This window comes from Psittacula echo (assembly GCF_963264785.1).
Source record: "Psittacula echo genome assembly, chromosome: 5".
Taxonomy (NCBI): domain Eukaryota; kingdom Metazoa; phylum Chordata; class Aves; order Psittaciformes; family Psittacidae; genus Psittacula; species Psittacula echo.
In genome coordinates this window covers 9,458,371-9,479,821 of record NC_137739.1, presented here as the reverse complement: position 1 = coordinate 9,479,821, position 21,451 = coordinate 9,458,371, and the positions used below count along the sequence as shown (strand labels likewise).

At 38.4% G+C, this 21,451-nt stretch overlaps 1 protein-coding gene across 3 annotated transcripts in view; it reads right to left on the bottom strand.

Moving 5' to 3' along the window:
* Nucleotides 1-293: 293 nt before the first annotated feature.
* Nucleotides 294-21,451, bottom strand: part of SMG1 (SMG1 nonsense mediated mRNA decay associated PI3K related kinase) — a 68,501-nt gene continuing 47,343 nt past the window's right edge. For all 3 annotated transcript variants that reach the window (XM_080619780.1, XM_080619782.1, XM_080619781.1), the window contains 25 exons: nucleotides 20,375-20,597; nucleotides 19,231-19,477; nucleotides 18,415-18,644; nucleotides 17,589-17,837; nucleotides 17,069-17,207; nucleotides 16,871-16,980; nucleotides 16,299-16,517; nucleotides 15,666-15,856; nucleotides 14,877-15,049; nucleotides 14,218-14,497; nucleotides 13,239-13,511; nucleotides 12,871-13,105; nucleotides 11,174-11,400; nucleotides 9,809-9,959; nucleotides 9,533-9,722; nucleotides 8,862-9,331; nucleotides 7,703-7,840; nucleotides 6,646-6,798; nucleotides 6,132-6,311; nucleotides 5,687-5,914; nucleotides 5,030-5,241; nucleotides 4,697-4,803; nucleotides 3,828-4,007; nucleotides 3,570-3,676; nucleotides 294-2,901 (listed from right to left, as the gene is read on the bottom strand). In XM_080619780.1, the coding sequence (XP_080475906.1) occupies nucleotides 2,824-2,901; nucleotides 3,570-3,676; nucleotides 3,828-4,007; nucleotides 4,697-4,803; nucleotides 5,030-5,241; nucleotides 5,687-5,914; nucleotides 6,132-6,311; nucleotides 6,646-6,798; nucleotides 7,703-7,840; nucleotides 8,862-9,331; nucleotides 9,533-9,722; nucleotides 9,809-9,959; nucleotides 11,174-11,400; nucleotides 12,871-13,105; nucleotides 13,239-13,511; nucleotides 14,218-14,497; nucleotides 14,877-15,049; nucleotides 15,666-15,856; nucleotides 16,299-16,517; nucleotides 16,871-16,980; nucleotides 17,069-17,207; nucleotides 17,589-17,837; nucleotides 18,415-18,644; nucleotides 19,231-19,477; nucleotides 20,375-20,597 (4,990 nt within the window). In that variant the 3' untranslated portion in view covers nucleotides 294-2,823. The remainder of the gene's footprint in view (nucleotides 2,902-3,569; nucleotides 3,677-3,827; nucleotides 4,008-4,696; nucleotides 4,804-5,029; nucleotides 5,242-5,686; nucleotides 5,915-6,131; nucleotides 6,312-6,645; nucleotides 6,799-7,702; nucleotides 7,841-8,861; nucleotides 9,332-9,532; nucleotides 9,723-9,808; nucleotides 9,960-11,173; nucleotides 11,401-12,870; nucleotides 13,106-13,238; nucleotides 13,512-14,217; nucleotides 14,498-14,876; nucleotides 15,050-15,665; nucleotides 15,857-16,298; nucleotides 16,518-16,870; nucleotides 16,981-17,068; nucleotides 17,208-17,588; nucleotides 17,838-18,414; nucleotides 18,645-19,230; nucleotides 19,478-20,374; nucleotides 20,598-21,451) is intronic.

Genomic DNA, 21,451 nt, shown 5'->3' with positions numbered 1-21,451 from the left:
TGTAGCTGTGCCTGGGATTGCTCCAACCCAGGTGTAGGACCTTGCACTTGGCATGGTTAAACTTCATCAGGTTGGCATCAGCCCACCTCACAAGCGTGTCGAGGTCCCTTTGGATGGCATCCCTTCCCTCCGTCGTATCAACCGCACCACACAGCTTGGCATCATTGGCAAACTTGCTGAGGGTGCACTCAATTTGGGCTTTATTTTGTATTTGTTTGTGTTGGGCACTTCATTCTCCCCCATAATTTTCACAACCACAGTAGTTTTGCATACAAGGAAATTATGGATACATATTCTTTTTTTTTTTTAAAACTTTATTAAATTACGCAGTAAGAACCCATCTCCACACAAGTGTTTCATTTCTGGATGGCAGAAGTATAATACATGAGCCACAGGTGAGTGCATTACCCCTCCCTTCCCCCCAGCTTCCAAGACATAAAACAGCACGTAGAATACACTCTTGTCTATGGTGCTCCAAACAGATTGCTCGTAAGGTTATTTTTAACTGGAGAAAAGTAAAAAGGACTGACAGTGTCAAGTGTCCTGTCCTGCATATGAATGCTCTTCAATGCAACATGCAAACACCTTCCTTCTCACAGCATGTGGATGGCAGAGGGTTCAGGAAGCAATGGCAGTGGAATGCATTTGCATGGGTATCGTTAGATATGAAGCCTGTGACTTCCATAGAGTTAATCAGGCAATCAGAATGCAAAAAAGGCCATGTGTCTGCTGGAAATCCTCACACTTCAAAGTGCATGTCCACAAAAAATTGGCAACAGAGAAGAAAGTGAATTCTAAGACCTACTGAGGAGGCAGAGCAGTCAGCATAGTGCAAATACTGAAAATAATACAAGTTTGGCTATTATTTCTGCCTGGTGTTACTTTATGTCATCCAAAAATTACTAGCCAAGCTTTCTACTCAGATGAACTGCTGCAAATCCATTCCGTTAAATGAATTTTATGTCAGCAGCAGGCTTGGCTCAAATCCTTTAATACTTGTATTTTGATTGAAAAAATGCTGTATTTAAAGTGTGTTTTTACTCTGAAAAGTGACTAAAATGGCATAAAGAATCTTCCCATGTCTATCGTTTTTCAGCAACTGTGCATAATGAACTCCCCAAGTTTACAAAAGAGAAACATTTTATACGTAGCTACGCGAAGTTACCTGGGTTGAGAACACTAGTGTGCGCTTCTGATTTAGCTATCAGCACCTGTAAGATTCTGTGGTTGTTACTGAGTTGTGGTAGGTTGGTTTGCTCTACGAAAAGGAAGCTGCCTTCTCCTACACGTCCCACTTGAAAACAACTGGCAGACAAGCAGAACATTGATCTAAGTAAGGAGATGCCATTTTTAGAGAGACTTTTCTGACCATAATCACACTTTTGAGTGCAGAATTGATTGAAACACTCAACCAAGCAGAAAACTGGTGGAAGATTCACTGTGGATGCATTATTGAACAACCATCTACAGAAGTAATATGGCAAAGGAAAATTACTTTGCAGATATCTTTACAGATCTAGTTGAACAAAAATTGGAGAGTCCTTCATTTCTTGGATTATACATATACCCCTGGGAACTGAAGCACTGTAATTTACAAGTGTGAACTAAAAGTATTAGGAAAGTGAAGTAAAAAGCATATCACTCTACCTCCACCAGAACATCACTTTATTGTTTATCTGTCATCAACAATGTAAAACTACTAGATACTCTATCCTGGTTTTTAAAAAGGTAAAGATTACATTGGATTAGCTACGTTGTACGAAAGAAACTACAGCAATCACAGTAGAATGAGATTGGAGGGACAATTTGAATTACAAAAAAAGTGTACACTGCAAGCAGAGGGAAGTGCACATTAAATCAAATGCCTGTAGGATTCATTACTTTTAAATGCACAGCGACAATTTGGAGAAACTGTACATAATAGAATCACAGAGATGACTTTAAAATAACCAAAATCACACTTTGCATTTGACCATCCAACTCATATGTAATCATTGATGTTCCGTATTTTCAGTGCTTTTGGAAAATTTGTTTACCAAATGAAATTTAAGTTGGTAAATTTGACTAAACTGTGAAGTAGAAGGATTGAAATGAAAAGTATATTGGAAGTACGCCTAACCTACAAGAATAAGCCAAGAGGGGTATATGCAAGAGGAGGCTGGGAGGGAGGAAAGAAAGGAAAGAGGAAAGAGAGAAGAGAACAAAGGCTTTTTCTTCTATCTCAGAAGTTCTTCCAATGCGGCATATATCTGATGTACAGCTCTTCGCTTTCAGTCCATTTCTGAAGTGTACATTTTGTAGCCTTTTCCCATACTAACTGGTCAACTCAACCAGCGCTGCTGCCACGCAACAAGAGTAACAAGAATCTGAATGCATCAAATCTTCCCTTGCTGTGATTTCTTCATGGCCCCATTTTTTCCTGTTTTTCTTTGACCAGGGTTCGGTGTTTCCTGAAGTGTTCACAGGGTCAGGTGGAATTGAGTTCCAAATCACTCTGCGGTTTGTAGCATCCCGATTTCTTTCTGCAGCTAACCCCCAGACACGTCTGCAGTTCTTCCATAGCAGAAAGACAAACCGTGTTGCTCAAGCGGTGAGCTTTCACCCTTGACTGTAGGGGTTGCAGACCATTGTGTTTAGCGTATCCCTGAGTGCATCTATCCTGCAGGATTCACTTCCCAGTGCACCGAGATTTCCTAGGTTTCCTCAGATTAAGCCCCAGTATGCATCACCACCGACTGTGGTGCGGCTATGGATGCCTGAGGCCGAGTTGATTCTGGTGGATGTCTGACCTCGCTGAACCAGACTGATCTGCTTTCTCCCTACTCATACCCAGGCAGTCCAACCTTCATACAGCTGAGCCAAGTTATCTAGATTAGTTGCTTCCTTAATCACAAAGTCAACCTATTAAAAAGGTCAAACAAGTAATTAAAAATAAGCCAGATATTTTAAAGTGTTTAAGCCATCTTAAAATTTGAGTCACCTGCAAATACAGAATTTCAGTGAGAAGAGATCTACAGTAACTGTAAATCTTGCATAACTCTGTGCAGTCCACGTAAGGAATAGGAATTTATACTGCAGGGGCAGACCAAGATCACACATCTCATTCACAGCCCCTATCTTGAAGATAGTCACAATGTTCTCAAATTCACATAGGCATCTGGGTCCCCTGACTCAGCCTCCCAGAGTCACGAGTGTGGCTGTGTTATGCCAGAAAACACAGACAAGTTCTGTCTTTTAGACAGCGGTACAGATCTCATGTTCTCCCTGGGTATCAACAGCTGTGTAACATTTGTTAGCTTGCTGATATACAAAAGATAATTTTATTCAATTCTTAAGTTTATCAGATGCTTTTGTTTTCTGTATCATAGATTTATATAAAGAAAAGAATGCAGCAATACAAGGCAGCAGCATACCTTGATTAGTATTGGAATATAAATCACATACCTTGGAAGGGATGCCTCATTCACAGTAGGATTTTAATCTGCATACTTCAGCATCCACACACATGCGCTTTCTACCAAATATTTAAAGTGAAGACCAGTACTGGAACTTCACTATTTTGAACTCACCTGTTCAGCAACAGACATTCTCCTGTTGGGATCCACATCTCGGCCCTCTAACTTGGCTTTGACCCGCTTCCACACGCTAACTGCATATGAATTCCTTTCCTGCACAGCTAAAGGTACAAAATAAAATCTATTCAATTTTACATTCCTGCACAGAAGCCCACTAAAGTGTCTGGGGATTTTCTTGCTGTTGTCAGTGATGGGTTTTTTAGTTAAAGCTTTGATTTGATTTGTTTGGGGTTTTTTTAGCCCTGTATTTACCTTTTCCTGTTTTAGGGTCCCTGGCTGTCTTTTTGGGACTACAGGCAGCACTTCTGCCAGTTCCTGGGACTGTGCTCGGAGGAGTATCAGCTGACGTGGCAAGATTCTTCTGAATTAGCTTTCTTGCATTCTGCGACATCACCTCTGGCTGAGTTTTCTGCCCTGTGTTGCTACGTACAGCTGTAAAGAAGTTATTCAAGAATATATTGTAGATGCAAGAAAAAGCACAAATAAAAGTGCAGCTATCGGTACGTGTGTACAAATGCATTTTAAATTGTATTTTAAGCTCTGCACCAATTCTTCTCTCTTCAATCTTCCTGTTTTCTGATTTCCTTCACTTAATAAACAAGAAGTTTAGTTCCACTGTATAACACTGAATTCTATCATTTTGTACAGCACTCAGAAAATGCAATTCTTGTTCCTGACAGAAATCAGGAACCTGTGCTTAGCCCAAATATTGACAGTAGAATAATCCTTAAATAGAAAGAAATCCATGCTCATGAGAAAATTTATTTTTGTTTTTAACTGTAAAGTCATGAACATTTTGCTTGAATGACCTTGTAGGATTTCTGGACTGATTTCAAGGTCACCATACATTTTAGTACTGATTTCAACAGAAGTTACCATTCAGTTGATATACGTGACAATGTGTTCCATGTGTTCTGGGCTTTGTGGAGTGAATCCAGATCTCAAAAGGCTATTCAAAGGCTAGGATAATCACTCATTCACTATTGTATGTTCAATAGCTTTAATTTTATAGGCTTTTATAATCTTATAGAGATTGTCTGTATTTCAAGATTTAAAAGTTACGACCCCCTTCTCTATATAAATTCCTGGTATTTGAATGTTTGTACTTTTTCAAGTATTACCTGCAGCAAAGGTTGGCTGATATGTAGCAGCTGACGTTGGGCTTGAGCATTCATTTGATGTATCCGTGACTAAGGGTGATGCAAACCCCACCAGATTATTGTAGACACTAGGAAACAATGGAGTTGATAAATATACATGCAACTACGTGCCTTACTGAAAACTCAAAAAGAAAGTTAAGTCAAATTCTGCAAAAAGACTTCCACATTCTAAGACTCGGAATGAATTCTAAGGCAGACAGGGTACCAAGCAGGCACCCTGTGCTAGCTGTGTTTCTGCTATGTACAGGTAGACAGACAAGCAACATGCCTTTTCCCAGGAGGTGACTTTCTTACCTTTGGCTCTGTGTTTTGAGTTCCTTCAAGGTGGGAGTTATTTCCTGCAGCATTTCAACATGTTCCTGACTGCGGACTTGACCCATAACCTGAACTAATGTAAACAAAACTGTCTGAATATTATCTTGCCACGATTTATATTCGCCCAAGAACTGCCTAACACTATTCTCATAGGGAACATCTTCACCATCTGCCAAAGCTGCTTCTTCATCCTGTAACAAAGACGTGCAAAAAAAGTTAACTATTCGTTATATTTTGGCTAAGAGAATAAAGCTGAGCATTTCTTAACCTTTGCAGCCTCTCTGTCATTTGACTACAAAGAACCATAATTTCAGTAGTTACATTTCAAGAATATAAATTTGTAAAAGATCAAATGTTTTGCTGATTAAAACCCAAGAGGATTTGTAAACACAAAAGAAAATGTTTCAACTCGTGAATGAGAGAAAAGGCTTGATTCAGCCAAAGCCTGATCAGCCTAACTCTAGAAATAAAGCTTTATAAATTCTTAGAGGTGAAATGAATATTACGTCTTGAACTCCATAAGCATAAAAACATTTCACTGTTTCTAGATACTTTAAAAAGTACATCGTTAAAGTGTTATTTTTTCCTTGAACTATACAGGTTTGAGGAATAAGTTTAACAAAGTTTTAGGCATACCTTTGCCATAGCTTTCAGTAGATGTTTGACATCTCCAAGTTGTCTGTTATGACCTGTGAGCACAGTTTTAATACTATCCACCAGATTCTGAATTGTTTCACAAACTGTTTCTATTTGCTGTTCTCTTTCTGTTTGTACTGTCCTCTGTGTAGATATTTCCTGGGTCAACTGCTTGTGAGCCAAGTGAAGCCATTCAGAGCTGCCAATAGGATGTTCAAGACCAGTGCCCTAAAAATAGCGGAAACACTTTTGTATCTGTATCCAAAGATAAAATTCAATTACTGTCTGGATGCTACTGCCAAGTGTTTAGCAGCTGATGGAAAAAACTCTGTAATGCACGACCCATTAGGAGGGATACATAACATTTAGAATGAAAGTCAAAATTGGGAACTCGTGATTATAATGATTCTGTAATGTTACATATTTTGCTTTGACCTTTACTTACCACTCTCTGAAGTAGTCGAAGTTCCAGTTCAGAGACTGAACTGTTGAACTGCGATGCAAAAGAACACATCTGTTGACAGCGTTTGAGAAGTTCAAATAATGCAGCATCAAGATTTAAGGCTTCTGCTGTTCTAGTACGTAAACTTTCAAAATGAATGATATTACTGCAGAGGAAAGTGACCTGAAAATCAAAGCAAGTAAGAAAAATTATTCCATTTAAACTGTCTATTACACAAATTGCATTTGTTCCATGCCCTTAGAAGGGACAATTTTAAATACAACAGTAAAGCTACTCTGTTACAGTAGCAGTATCATTTCAGGGTCATCCAACCCCGCAGCAATCCCCCCAGAGGTTATTCGTAATGGTTTTCAAGTGAAATTCCCAGAAGCATTTGGTTATTTATGTCTGCTCTTTAGATGCTGAGGAGGAAGAATGTCTCTTACATAAACCTCAAGTAGGAAATACAGAGTAAACACACTTACAAAGTCCATAGTACCATACTGCTGTACAGTACCTGGCTTGCTCTTTGACTTTCTTTCAGTACAAGGTTTCTTCTTTCAGCAATAGTGGCATCAAAATCTTGCAGGACTGGTGCCAGTGCAGGATTAGCACCTCCTGCCCATTTTAAACGCTGCTCGATACTTGCTTCAAGTGCTGCTAGTTTCTCCTGTGTTGGTGACCAAAACACATACACAGATATAGATAATCCATACAGATACACATAATCCTAAACCTAACTGCCTAACTTTAAAAAAAATTAGGCATGTATCACATGCAGGCACGTTCTTACACTCATATATAGAAAAGAATGTGGCACTCATGACTGACAAACGTTATCTTACACTCTTTACAGGTTTATTTTCAGCACACATCACAACTGGATTTGATTGTTACGGAAATAAAGTCACCCGTCTAGGTTATAACACATCAGACACCCCCCCCACACCAAATCAAAAGCAGGTTGAAACTAATCACATTTCTAGACTAAAAATTATATAAAATCATAGGAGTCCTGAATTATTTTACAAGTAATCTTCAAAAACCTATTACAAACAGTAACTTCACAACTAAAGAGGAAATAAAAATTCAAGAAGCTAAGCATTATTTAAACTATTAAACATTCTATATTACTGGTACACAAAAGCCTAAAAAGCTGAGCCAAGGCACAGCACACAGAAACCTTAACACACAAAATAACTGATTTGCCTGGAGCTACAAAGGGAGCTTCTAACACTTAGTAAGATAATAATGATGATCTAGGTTAGACAAACTTAAAGAACAGGAGCATGATCAGCCTTCAGAAGGAAAAGTACTTTCACATACCCATATTTTCACTTGTGAAACAAACTGAGTGATATTCCAGAAAGAATATTTTGTATGAGACGGCAAAAATCAAGCAATGTACCAGTGTACATCAGACAGGCTTAAAAGGAGATCAGTGAAAATACCACTAAATTTGTGCTTCGATAGCAAGAGAGAGAACATAATCCAGAGGTGGGAGATAATTTTGCCATTTGCGTTATGTCACATTCCAATACACTCCTGAACAAACCTCCCAAAGGTAATAGTACCTGGACTGTTGCAATTGAAGCTTCAATCTGACTGAGCGTGTGAAGTTTCTTTTTCATGCTGGCTAAAATTGCAGAACGAGGTGGAGGAGTAACAGAAATAGCTTGTGGGCGACTAATGAGGAGATCTTCGTGCTGCCACTTTAAGGAAATAATGGGAACACCTGATCAGCCATATTTATCAGCACAAAATACTTTGCTTTACAAATAGTAATTGTAGTGCTCTGGCATACTTGATAAGTAAGGGCATTTTAAAAGGGCTAAATGTGAGACAATACCAGCATGCTTAAAAGTCCTAAATTGTTAGTGTTACATAAGTAGCTGTAAACTACATTTTGCTAGCTTGGGTATTTATACCATTAATCAGTCATTAACTTACTAGGAGTGATTTACACGCATTTCCCTATCTGAAGAAAAATCCATCAATAGTCAGAAACAATTCCTTTCTGATGCACTAAAACAAACACAATTTTGCTTACCAATCTGTTAACTGGTTCATTAACTGACATGGAGAAAGCTTTTCCCTTTACCTCCAAATCACTACAAAATGAAGATCAATGATACTATAACACAACTAGATACCAGCATAGAGCTCAAGTTGCACAATGGCATTTATCTAAAGTCTCAGAGGAACATTTTCAGAATTGATACAACTATTTATGTTGTATATGTCTTGAGTATATGTCATGAGGCAAACAGTGAGCAAGACGACAGTTACTGCATTGAAACTTAGATGGAAAGGTGCAAATCGACATTCAGCAATGCATAACCTCTGTTTTAGGCAATCTCCTCCCTTAAAGTCATAGTCTGTTTGGAAAAGGGTGGAGAATGGGAGAACATTGCTAGTGAGAAAGCCAGTGAACGACTTCTTTTCTAACAAATGACTTAATACCTGTAATTCTTTCAATAACCATTGACTCCAAATGTACACCTTTCCACATTTGAATCTTACAAAGCAGCTAGTCTTCAGAAGAAGCTAAGCTGTAACGCTTCTTTTCCTTATACATTGACAGAATAATTTAAAACCAAAATACTTCAAGTCCATTAAAATACTCTACAGCTCATTCAACAAAATAAAGCCGCTCTTGTACTCCAGTAATTAAAGCTCACTTTCTACAGACACAATTTGGAGAGAAATGTGTTTTGTGCATTGTGGCCTTACCTGGAACATGGCAATATGCAACTGTACCCTCTGAAGGCTGGTCTTGCAAGATGAAATACTGGTTTCAAGTCTGCGCACTAGATCATGCTTCTTCCATGCTGTATCGTATGAACTAGCTAATACTGTTGCCCTGTTCATGACCAGCTGCGAGAACTTGCCAATTTGGATATTGTGCTCCACAGCTTTCTTGCACAGGTCATCCACAGAAACTTTGCTTTCTGCTCCAAAGTCTTTAGCTTCTACCTGAGCAATGATATCAACACCCAAAGCGCTGATGAAGCTGCACAAAGTCAGTCCCAAAGCTTGATTTGGAAGTCCAATTAAAAGCTGTCTCACAAAGTCAGCTGTAAAAGCCTTGATTGGTTTGGCCATTTGGTCTTCACTAAAACAAGAGTTTCTGTAAAGGGCTTTCACATTGACAATTTGAACAGGTCCATTTACTGCATTCTGCTCTTCAAGTGAACTGATACCTTTTAAAGGAAATAAATGGTATTTTTGTTATAAACATAGCAAGATTAGAGGAACTGATTTTAAATTTCTGCATGCTTGCCATATGTGAAAGGTAAGTTACAGCAGAAGTGACCATTTTACATTCTTCTCAAAAGGCACTATTCTATCATTCTATGAGAAGTGGACAAAGCGATACTGAATATTTGGTAACATTTCTTTACCTGACAATGTTTTAGAGAAGGTACCACAGAGTCTGAAAAATTCTTTAATTGTCTGCAGTCTCTTCAGAAAGAAAATTTCCTCTAGAACTTGCCGATTATTGTCATCATCAAAGAAGTTAACTTGGGTGCTGCGGGCTTCCCTGATTATGTCAATCTTACGCCAAGCAACAGGTATTTCCATTTTGTTTAGCTGAGAAATGTAAAGGAAATATAGTTTGTTTCTGCAAAGCTTTCATATTTCTGACTCAAAGTACTCTGTAAAGGACAAATCCATACCTTTTCAATCAATAAACCAAATGCAGTTTCCACTTGAGCAAACATTCCATCGAAGGCTACCAGAAGCATCTGTCCAGCTGACATTTTGGGAGTTTCATCCACTGAACCATTTCTTGGCTGAATCAGTTCACCATACTGAGCATGAAGGACTCTTAAAAAAGAAAATTTACATGGCTTTGGTTAGTCTACAAGAAATCAATAGGATTTTCTTAAACTGATTTGATTCCCACAGCCAGAGCAGACTGGAATGAAGATGCATCTGAACAAGGTGAAATCTCTGCATGCTTTTCTTACACTTCTTCCTCTACTTACCACATAAATCTTAATGCTGGTCTCATAAGAACAGCTAAAGATACCACATAAGACAGGACTGTATTAAGGGACCAGCTACAAAGCTAACTTAAAATGCAGGTAGAAGATATGAACTATACTTCCTATGAGCATGTTAAAGTTATGAACAATAAGTGATGTAAATATCTTTTGTTCATGAAAATCAAGTACTGGTTTTAAAACATAACACATGGAAATGCTTGAATGCACCACGGGTTAAAAAGGTGGAGGATGAGGTCTCAGTTGCAGCTGAGACTGTTTAACAGCTTACTGCTCCTGAAAGGTGGTCTTATCCTCTCCCTCTCTTATATCACTTTTGACCCTTAACTAACAGGCTGAGCAGGCTTGCCCATGGGTAAACCAGGAAGAAAATTAACCTAAGAGAAAGAAGTAAATTGTTTATAACTGGTATAGCACCCTTCCTTGCAGCACTGATGGAGCCACCATAACTGGCACAAGAGAAGCATCAAGATCACTTCTACGTAGCAGGAAGCTTTTGAATTGGCTCAGTGTCTACCAAGAACTTCCATGCAAAGGTACTGTCCTACATTACAAGATGCACAAGTCCTTTTGTTTGGCTGAGATTTTGTTTATTTGTTTTTGGTTTTGTTTTTTTTTTTAATGAAGTCACCAATTCATCAAGCAAAAGCTGCTCATCAAACCTCCTGATGGAGAAGTTCCATAATTATAAGCTCTCCCTTTCCCAAGTTCCTCCCACAAACTAATGGACCAGTTTCTATTTTTGGCATCCCTTAACTTCAAGCATAAAACCACAACTGTATGTTTTGAACGAAGCTGACTACCAAAAGTCAACTTAAGGCAAATGTAAATGTAACTTGCCATAGCTCTATATGTCTATGTATGTGTGTGAATAAATGCACAAACACATAGAGAGGAAATGTGCACTTTAGACACTGCATTCCGCTTAAGGGTTTTCTTAGACAAGAAAAGCCTCTACATCAAACAAGTAATATTCAGACAAACTAATGTTGTGCAGTCTTCATTCTCTCATACCTGAACTAAGAAGTGATTTACCTTGCAACATCAATGTAATGAGTATGTGTTTCTTCCTCTAGCCCCATGGCGGCATTTCGTAAGTAGGCTTGGAGAGATTCAACCAGAGTTTGCAAAGGGACTCCATCAGTTGTTTGTTCAATGAGATTATCTAACTCATGGAGCATACTCTCTAAAGTATACTCCCCTTTCATTAAGCACCGCAGTGCTTCTGGAAAAATGATCTGCCGGAAGTTCGAGTTCAGTTCCTGTTGGGAAGTAGGCATGAAAACATTAGGAATTTTCCCCTCTCAAGAAGTACCATATACAGCATCTTACTCATTTTAGTAGTAGATATTCTCTGAAAGATAACATGATGGTGGTCAACCAAGGGTCAAAATCGACTTCTTTTCTTAAGTTGAAAGTAATCAGGAATCCATTACACTCTGTACAAACCCAAAGGTTTGACATTTGCATAATATAGCAACAACTACCTCAACTGCATCATCAGCAATGCTATACAGCAATCCTCAGCAGAGCATTAGCTGTACAGACATCACACTTTACAAATCAATTCAATCAAATTACGTAGCTTTTCTTTCCATTACATACCTTTAAAAGAGTAGCTTAAATTATTTACAGAATTTATGATTTGTTAAACTGACTGCAATAGGCAAGGAAAAGAATCAAAAAACTTGCCAGACACTGATTATTTTATTACAGTCCTACTCACACCACAGAAATCAGTGCAGGTAGGAACAGTACCTTAAGTGGCATAAAGCAATTTTCTGCAAGCAGAATGCACCACAGGGCTAAAGGCAGTTATAGAAAGAACCAACCAATATGCTCTGTCTCCAAAATGAGACAAGACACAAAGGAAAAAAAAGATTAGTTATCTTGGCTGCTCAGTGAGCTACGCATCTAACCTAAGAGCTCACAGGGAAGAAAACAATGTGGGTGAAAGATCTCAGCTGCAATGCAATGAAAATGCAGGCATGTTTCTGAAGTGTTAATACTTTGAGGAGTGAAAAAACGTGACAAAAATCTCAATGTGCTTACACAGGTTGGTAGGAAAATATTTGTCAAACACAATGCAGTGGAACCAAGAGCCTCAATAAGCTATTTCCACCAGCCACAGCTTATAAACCATTTGAGTCTTCAGCAGGTATTTCACTCAATCTGCCACTAATGTCTTTTGTTTGTTTGGCTGGTTAAGGTGGAAACATTTCTAAACCACAAAATTATAAACCCAGCTTTCTCCTTCCCAATCTTGGAGATAGGGGCCTGTAAAACAGGTTTTCAGAATTTGTTTCAAACTACTTGTTTTAGGTGAAAATAAGTAAGACTTAATAGGAGCAGAAAATGGACAGAGCACAGATTAAACAGCTTGGAAATTGTTCTGGACTGCCAGCAACAGAATAAAAGAATGAAAGCAAAACAAAGCTGATGTGTCTATAAATCTGATACTAACAATTATTATGGTTACTTGACAGCACTTTTTACAATTTGTCATGTATAGATCAAAATGTTTTCTTTCAATCAATGTAAATGGCAGTAGAAAAGCCTATGCAACTCAGCCAAATAAAACAATGAAGACAACTAAGGTCCAATAAAACAAAAATCTCAGCAGCACCATAAGCAAACATTTGGCCATTTAAGGAAGAAGATGTTAAGAATGGCTTAGCTGAAGCCTTAGAAGTTCGGGGATTAGGAAAGGAAAAGTAATACAAAAGTGTCACCTGAAGTGAGATGTATACTCCGTTTGCTAAGTGAACAGCTTCTGATGCTTCAATTGGATTAGGAATATCTAAGTCCTGGGGTACAAGATGACACTGTTTCAGCAACTGCACAAGGCATGTAACATTCCCACTCATGCTGCAAAGCTCCTCCAAGAACCAGGCTCCATCTCTCGAAGTCAAGTCAACCAGTTGCTCCCCAGCGCTAGACGCTGCACCTTCCATCATCAGATTTCGCCTAGATGAATAATGACACTTCCTTAGACAACCTGCCTGCTATTGCATTCCCAACATAACCATCACTTGAACATTTCTTCTACGTGGCCTCAAACATAGGCACACACCAAAAATTTTCACAAGAGGCAACTCACCTCGTCAGCGTACAAAGAGCAGAGATGATGACGCTGGCTAAGCTCAGGGAGCCCTCTTCCCCATTTTCATGAAGGAAAACTTTAATGCAACGTTCAATTTCTTTCAGCTGCTCTTCACAAACAGGTACAGTAACTGCCTCCTGCTTCAAACGCTCCACCTGCCTGATAAGTCTGTTATTTATATCTGCTGCATAACGCTGTAGAGTCATTTCTGTAGCAGTTATGAACTGGCACATACTTGGAGGTGGTTGAGGAGCATATTGCATCTCATACCTGTAAAGCAAAACTATAATGACAAAATTCTCCCTTCTCAAGTGCTAGCAAATTGCTTTCTGCTCTGTATTCTGGAAAATACTCTGCCTTTGAACAGTTGCCCCATTACCTACTCCATATCAACTCCAAACAGCACAGCAGCTGATGGCCACCATAATGACACTGTCATGAAGTCCTAGAATGCACCGTATTTCATGCTTATTTGCAAGTACAGAAGGCAATCAGTGGTCCTTGGGCAAAGAATGAATAGAATAGGAAGAAAATGGGTTTTGGTGTAAATGCTCAAATATAATCTAGATCTTGTAAGCCAAGCAGTAATAATGCCAATGCTTTGACTTTAGAAAAAATAATTGCTTGAAATTCTGCTTTAACAGATTAAAAAATCTTTACTGAAGTGATTTTTAAATACTATAACTTCCTAAAACCCCTATATATCACTACCCTAAAGCCACAAGCATGGTTCTTCATAGCAATGTTACTTGGCTTTCTTTTTGCAGTACACAGATTAAACTCTGGAACGGTATTTTTAAAGCAGTTTTTCATCTTTTTTTATTTTTTTCCAAACTTCTGGAATTACAACTTAATCTTGCCTTGCTTTCTAATTAGATCAGTCCTCACAAAATTATTTGTTTTAATTAGAAAATTAAAATCCCAAAGTAGCTTGAAAATTAAGTTATTCAAACAATCCATCATTTTGTCAACTTACTTCCTGAAGATATCCTGACAACGCTCTATTGTCATGTTACAGATGAGTTCTTCCATCCAGGTTTTCCACTGCTCTATTCGGTGTTTCTGAAACACAGCTTTTGGATACTGAAGAGCTACTGTTGCATAGTTGTGCAGTTGCTCAAGACAACCACGTAACACAGATCTTCTCTGCTGGAGAAGAGCACCAACTTCACCTTCCAGTTGTTCACACTGGCTGATGAGATGTGCCTGGCCTGCATTTTGCAGAAATGCTGTTGCTGGTACATAGCTTGGAGGACCTTTTAAGAAAGATGGTTAAAAATGAAGACGCATCTCTGAAACACACATTTTATAACATACAAATACTGAGTGCTGATGCATTTTAAAAAAATATTCTTTTACTTGTGATAAAGAAGACATTGAGAATTCACACTGAGAACCTGGAGCACAAGGTAAGAGAATAATCTCATGCCCGGCTAGGGTAAGATAGACAAGTTCCTTCAGACAGCTTGGCACAGAAGCCTTGAAAGTTATAAGTCGCCCTCTGAAGGATACCCTTTCTTTTAATTTACTATACAGGTCCTTGCCTTTAAATTGGAGGATACTCATAATGTCTCCTGATATTAAACTCTAGATATTTTCAAACCATTAAAAAACCCCACAAATACTGTTTTATACCTAGGTCCATTTGTGTGCTAATTTCTTGAAGAAGACTTGCAAGTTGCGTTGCCTCTAAATTGCTGAAAGCAGTTTGGTAATGTGTTATCCACTGCTCAAACTCATTCAGCTTCACCTGGATTGCTTCCTGGACAGCTCTTTGTTGAGACTGCAACTGTGTGTGCTCAGAATACCTGAATTATTAAAGCCACAGAGTTAAGTAAGTACTAGAAGGAAAAAAATACTTAACTATATTGAATAGAAAACACTATTGAACAATACAACTACTTTGTTGACCAGAAAATAAACATGTTTTCACCAATTACATAAAACTTCAACAGTGTTGTGTTAATAATCTTCCTACAGAATAATGCATGTGCATAGTCATGCAATTCTGAAATCTTTGATCAATTTCAAATAAACTCAAAAATAAGTTAAAGAACTAGAAGCCTAGATGAAAACATTTTTGTGGTATTTATCAACAGCTGCATTATGTGGATTAATTTGATGTGACACTACATACAGCACATGCTGTCTCTTGTCTTGGGGATCAAGTGTAGAACATAGACTAGCACAGGTTATACTGATGGAGTATGAGACACAGGACATAAATAAGATTATTCAGTAGGAAAACAGTTTCAACAGCAGTTCCGTACAGGAAGTGACTTGCTTTCTTAAGAATAGCTTCTACCCAGCTATTAATCACCCCCATACATATGTATTTGGAACATTTAACTCGTAAGCACATTACTAAATCACCAACTGTATTGGACTGTGAGATTCCTGACAGGATTCCTGGCTCCTCTATACCTGTGCTGAAGTGTGTGGGAGGGATGATCCACTCCTTCTGCACCTTCCAGAAACTCTATCTCTTCCAGTAGTTTTCCTTGTAACTTTTCTACATCTGTCAACTGCTCTTGCAGGTTTAGATACTCTTCTAAACTACTGTCCAATTTTGGTAGTACAGCAAGCATTTCATCTCTGTTCTTGAACCAGTTAACCTATAACCAAGACACAGACGTTATACAACAGGACTTAAACAGGTAGGAGAAAGTAATATATGGCAGCACTTAACCCTTCAACTATCTTGTTAATCTAGGACTACTTCCAAGTTTTACAAGTGCTACAAGTGCTAAAGCTTAACAGACATGTAGACTGCTCTCTAAACCTCTATTTTTATTCCTCTAGCTTAGATTCAGGCAAAATGTTATAACAAGTTTTAGTATTAAGCACACAGAAAATGAAAACTAAGTATTTGCAAGTTCCATATAAGCACTTTTCTTGATACAAACTGAATTCAGCTCAATAAAATCTGTAAACTATTTGTAATAAATGATCACCAATGAATTTTGGGTCTTCCAGTACCTGAAGATGCAAATAAATGAAGTGAAAGCATAGAGCCTACTTTGGTTATAAAAAAGAAAACTATTGCAGTAAACTCACCTTTATCTCAGCCACTCTTGAAGAAAACAGACTACGCGTAATATCTCTTTCCATTTCTCGTTTGCTTTGTTTGTTCTCAGCCTGCTGGCCACCACCACCATAGACAGCTCCAGCAAATCCTGCCTCGCCTCCTGCTGTCCAGTCCACCAGAGGATCATAAACAAAAGCTTCAAGCAACGTGAGCAAAGTCTCTCTCCCACGCCGCATAATGTGAAGGACCTGCATCATATTTTAAACAGACTCATTCTGATCTTAAATTACCCCTACAGAACAGTGGGATTTTAAATGCAAAATACTGTACTTGAGTAGGTACAAAAATCTGTAACTTTGCTCTAACCACTACAAACACAGGAAGAACACCACAGTATGTACAAATGCAGCTAGCCTGTAGTAACACCACTAAAACTAAAGACTGCATTCTAGCTAGTCTTCCACACGAAGTCCTATTAAAATCATAGTAGAAAAGGCAAAGGCTTTACAAATAAATCAGTATTAGAATGTTTAATAGAAAACTTCTAGGATAGTATTTGGCAAATGCGAGCCTTCAGGTTTCTGCATGTTTCCTAACTTACCTGTTCACAAGAAAGCCTGAAAACCCCTTCTACACCTGTCACTCCAAGTGCTGTTTCAATATTGTGCGTCATCCGGAACGGAACCTTCTCTGGTACCCTAAGGCTTTTCCCTTTAAGACAAAAATTTAAGTTGTTTCTCTTAACTAGCAAGAAGGGAAACCTTTTATTTGAGTAACATAGAGCGTTTTTTTAAATTACCTTTTTCAAAGCAAACATTATAATCTATGTGGACAACTTCTCCTGTAGTCATATCTATAAGAACATTATCCAGATGTCTGTCTCCAAGACCAATGATGTAGCCAACCATGGACATAACTGCAGTGGATCTTGCATACGACTTTAAAGAGAGTTTCAGGAAAAAATTATTTGTGGGAATCCTCTGCCAACACATTGGACTGACTACCATCTTAAAACATTATCTTAAGTGTAAGACAATTCAAAACCCAACTTATTCTAAGCTGTCTTCTATTTGCCTGATATCTTACAAGAGTTTTCATGTCGTAGGCTGATAATTCCAGTATAATAATATAGAGCTATCACGTGTATACCCATTTCTTATTTGACATGGTACAACTGCCAACATTTCCTGTTACATGAAACTTTAGCAGCTCCAGCTCATGTAACTCAAGAGTATCACGGAACACATCCCAGGCATTGGCTGCCCCTCACCCCATTAAAAACACGGCCTTTCAAAGGGAAGATATCTGTTATAACTCACCTGTGTAACTCTCCACCATTCATCTGGTGTAGTACATGATGACCAGAGCTCCTTAGCTAAGAGATTTGGGGGAGTTGCTTCCATCAGTTCTTCCAAAACAGCCCTCATTACATTCAAGGGCCAGTCACGACGTGACACATCAAGATTAAGCCCAACTGCCTTCAAAGCGGGTCCAATTTTACTGTAGTAAAGTTCACTTGGTCTAGGAACTATTCCAGGATTCTGAGGAGTCTGGTAAGAGTCCTGAGCCTAGAATAGGTAAAAATTGTCATTTACCTATTACAACTCATTACTACAGAGAAGTATCCCAAATTCAGTTTTGTTGAGAATGAAATACAAAAAAAAAAAAAAATCAACTCCCCTACTGAGGATGATTTAAACCTCGGAATTCTTTCAAGATTCAATAGTTAAAAAGCCTAAATGAACAAAACACATTGTTTTGGCTTAACTGTACAATTTATGAAGGGAAATTTTAAAAATATAACTGTAAAAACCATACTTAGAATCAAACGAGAATGAGAAAGTAAGACACCGAACTAAAATAGCTCTAATCACGGTTAACTCTATTTGTTCAAATCCTATTCGCCCTGAATTATCATACAAGAGTATATTTATGCAATATATACTGTATGTATATATATATATATATATGAAAATACATATTGACATCTGGTGAAATCCCAAGAGATAAGAATATACAGAACCATTCTGGGTTACTATAAACAAAACAATCTTTTTAAGACAACATTATGGAGAACTGCAAAGCAAATCAGAATAAATGTTTTCCTTCTGAGTTGTTCAAGCTGGCATAAAACACAGTTGTTACCTTTTGTGCTTGTAAAGCAGCTTCTCGCTGTTGCCACCGCTTGTAAAGACCAAACAAAGGTGTAGCTCCATCCACCCACTGGATCAAGCCTGATCTTGTTCCCAGAGGTGTCACAGAATAATGCCTCGCGTGAAACCTCGGTGTTTCTTGACGGTTAATAGTAGCAAACATTGTGTTCACAATTGATAAGAACTGCATGATTCTTTCATCCAGATGCAAGTCTTCCAAACCTGTGATAAATTTTGTTTAAAATTTAATTTCTAGATAAAAATTCAGCCTTTTTTGAAATCCTACTTCATTTCAGACTATGAACAGCTTTATAAATTATGTAGATTAATGATGAGTTGTTCAGCCTAAACTTAAGTGTTTACGTAGCATTTGCCTACTAGAATCACCAGTTTATGACAGCTCACTCTGTGAGCAGTACAGACGAGGTTACTAATATAATAAGTAAGTCTTTCCCTTTTAGAGAAGGCATAAAGTCTCTGAAGCTCTCTTCTGGGTGCTACCTTAAACTCCTGAAAAAGTGCATCTAGCTAATCCTATCAGTATGCAAGCAAAATACTGTTTCTAATGCAACCCTGCTAAAGAAAAGGCACAAACCACCTAACTTAGAGCTTTCACAGGGCAAAATTCCTTGAAAATGTATGGTCAAGTGGGTGGTGAGGAAGAGAGTGAGCAGATGCTCAAAACAACTCTCTCTGTATCAGGCAGGCAAATAAAACACAAGCTGCAGGCATGTGGATTCCTAGCTTTATTGCAGTTTAATTTATAACAAGAGACAGTAACTTGCAAGAGAAAACTTCAATTTCTTACCTTTGAAGAGATAGGGATAGTTCTTCCCATCTGAGCCCAGGAAAAGCAGCTTTTTAGGTTTGGTTTTAGTAGGTAGGATTGTGATGGTGCTGCCCACGCTATGAATTGTGACTGTGTCTCTTGTCGATACCTCTCCAGGAAGTGCTATTTCAGTGTTCATCATGGCAGCCAACCAAGGACTAATTTCTTCAAGGCGTAAAAGGTAACTAGCCCGTTTCTGTGCTCTCTGCTGCAAACTTAGCATAACCTGTTCCAAAGAAGTTTAATTAAGCAGATGTTCATATTAAGACCTAGCAGTAGAAAAGAACCATCACCAAAAGAAACGTAATGGTGGCCACCTTCCAGAAAGCATCCTTGCCACCCTATGAATCCAGCTACGGTTAAGGATGAAGATGACAAGGACTAAAAAAAACCCCAAACAAACCCATCCTATATACAGCAAATACACCCTGCCTGGTGATAAGCACCAAAGTCACAATGATTCCTTAAGAAGTTTGCTCCTGCATTTATAAATATTTGAGCTGCAGTCAAAAGCAGCAGCATTCAGCACCTCCTGTTTACATATCTGCTTGTTCTGCAAGGCAGAAGAGCAACTACAAAAAACATCTATTTGTGTGAAAAACATAGGTTATGTCTCGCAAGACTTTTTAAAACCATCAGCGTGGTCCCGGATATCCAAGTAAATATATATTTTGTTTCTCCTCAGACCAATTAGGACAAGATCACATAATTGAAAAACAAAGTATCTTTGGGTAAGGTTGATCACTCAAAGCTTGCTGCATAGCCAGAGAACTACACCAAACGTGGTAAAATTTAAATCCACTAAACTCAAATGGCATATAGTTTCAGACAGACAGCACTTAAAAACCATAAAGCCCTCTGTCCCCAAAACCGACAGCATCTCAGACAGCAGAAGATGCAAGATTTGAAGAAAACAGAACAATTTCATCAGGTAGAAATGCAATACTGCAGGCAGGGAGCAGGCCTTCTTACAGGGGCAAATCTAGCAGGCCTGCGGTGACAGCAGAGAAAGTTTCAGACCGTAATTTTGATGTGGCAAGAGAATACTAAGGAGAAAGGTCAAGGACACAGTGCAGCAAGAGTGCTGAGCATGTCTACATTGTACTGTCTGTGCATACAGTACCTCTTTAAATGGGAGCCAGCTGCTTCCAGGTTTAGCAGGATTCAAAGGATTCTTAAGTTTCTCCAGCGCATTTTCAATTGCTTCTCCATAGGTATCCTGAAACCATTTCTCATGAGGAGTTTCTGCAGGAGCTGCAGTGATGCTCCGTACATGTTCCAGAGCAAATACAATGGGCTTCATCAGAGCTGTATGCTTTTCACGCATGATTGCTATTTTCTCCTCTCTAGTAAAAACAAAAATTTCCTCTAAACTCCATGAAAAACAAGTTACTTTATAAGCAGAGCAATAAAATAAGACTGCAAATGAGACAAAAATGATTACATCTCTAAAATGAGGTCTTCAAGGATAATTGTACTAAAATTTGGAGTATTTCATTCCACATTGAATGCATGTTCCTCTGAGCCACACTCTCCACACCTCACCCCCTTTTGGGTTTTTTAATAACTGAAACATTTTAACTGGGTTCTTCATCACTGGAAACCCTGAGGAGACGCTCAGAGCTCAAACTACTCTAACAAACTGTTTTCCTTTTATTAAAGAGCTCTTTACTACTACTGCCTGAACATGTACCACACTATAATGAAAAGAGAAATTCGGATCATGCTGTTCTCCCATTCCATATCAGTCCTGACCATAAGAATTCAAGAGACACTCTTAAGCTTAGCCAAGACCCTAGTGAATGGCTTCCCTCTTCCACAAATCCATTCACAGGAGAACCCAGATGAAGAAGAAAAAGACTTGCTGAACACTGAAACTCAAAAGCAGATTAAGTCATTCTGTTTACTCCAAATGGATTATACTCTTCAATGTGTTTGTTCTCATTTCAGCTGACTTGTAGAAAGACCTTGGAAATGAGAACTACAGGATCTCATAACCCACAACTGAATATGCATTGGTTCCCAACACATTATTGCAAAGGAAATTCCACCATGGATTCACAGGTAGATTGTTGTTGGTTTTCATCTGATTACAGTACTAGCTGTAGCACCATAATGTTCTTGAAATAAAGTCACTGGCTTACATGAAGCAGCTAGGATAGAATGAATTCAGGAGCAGCACCACTACTGATTGGTTGAG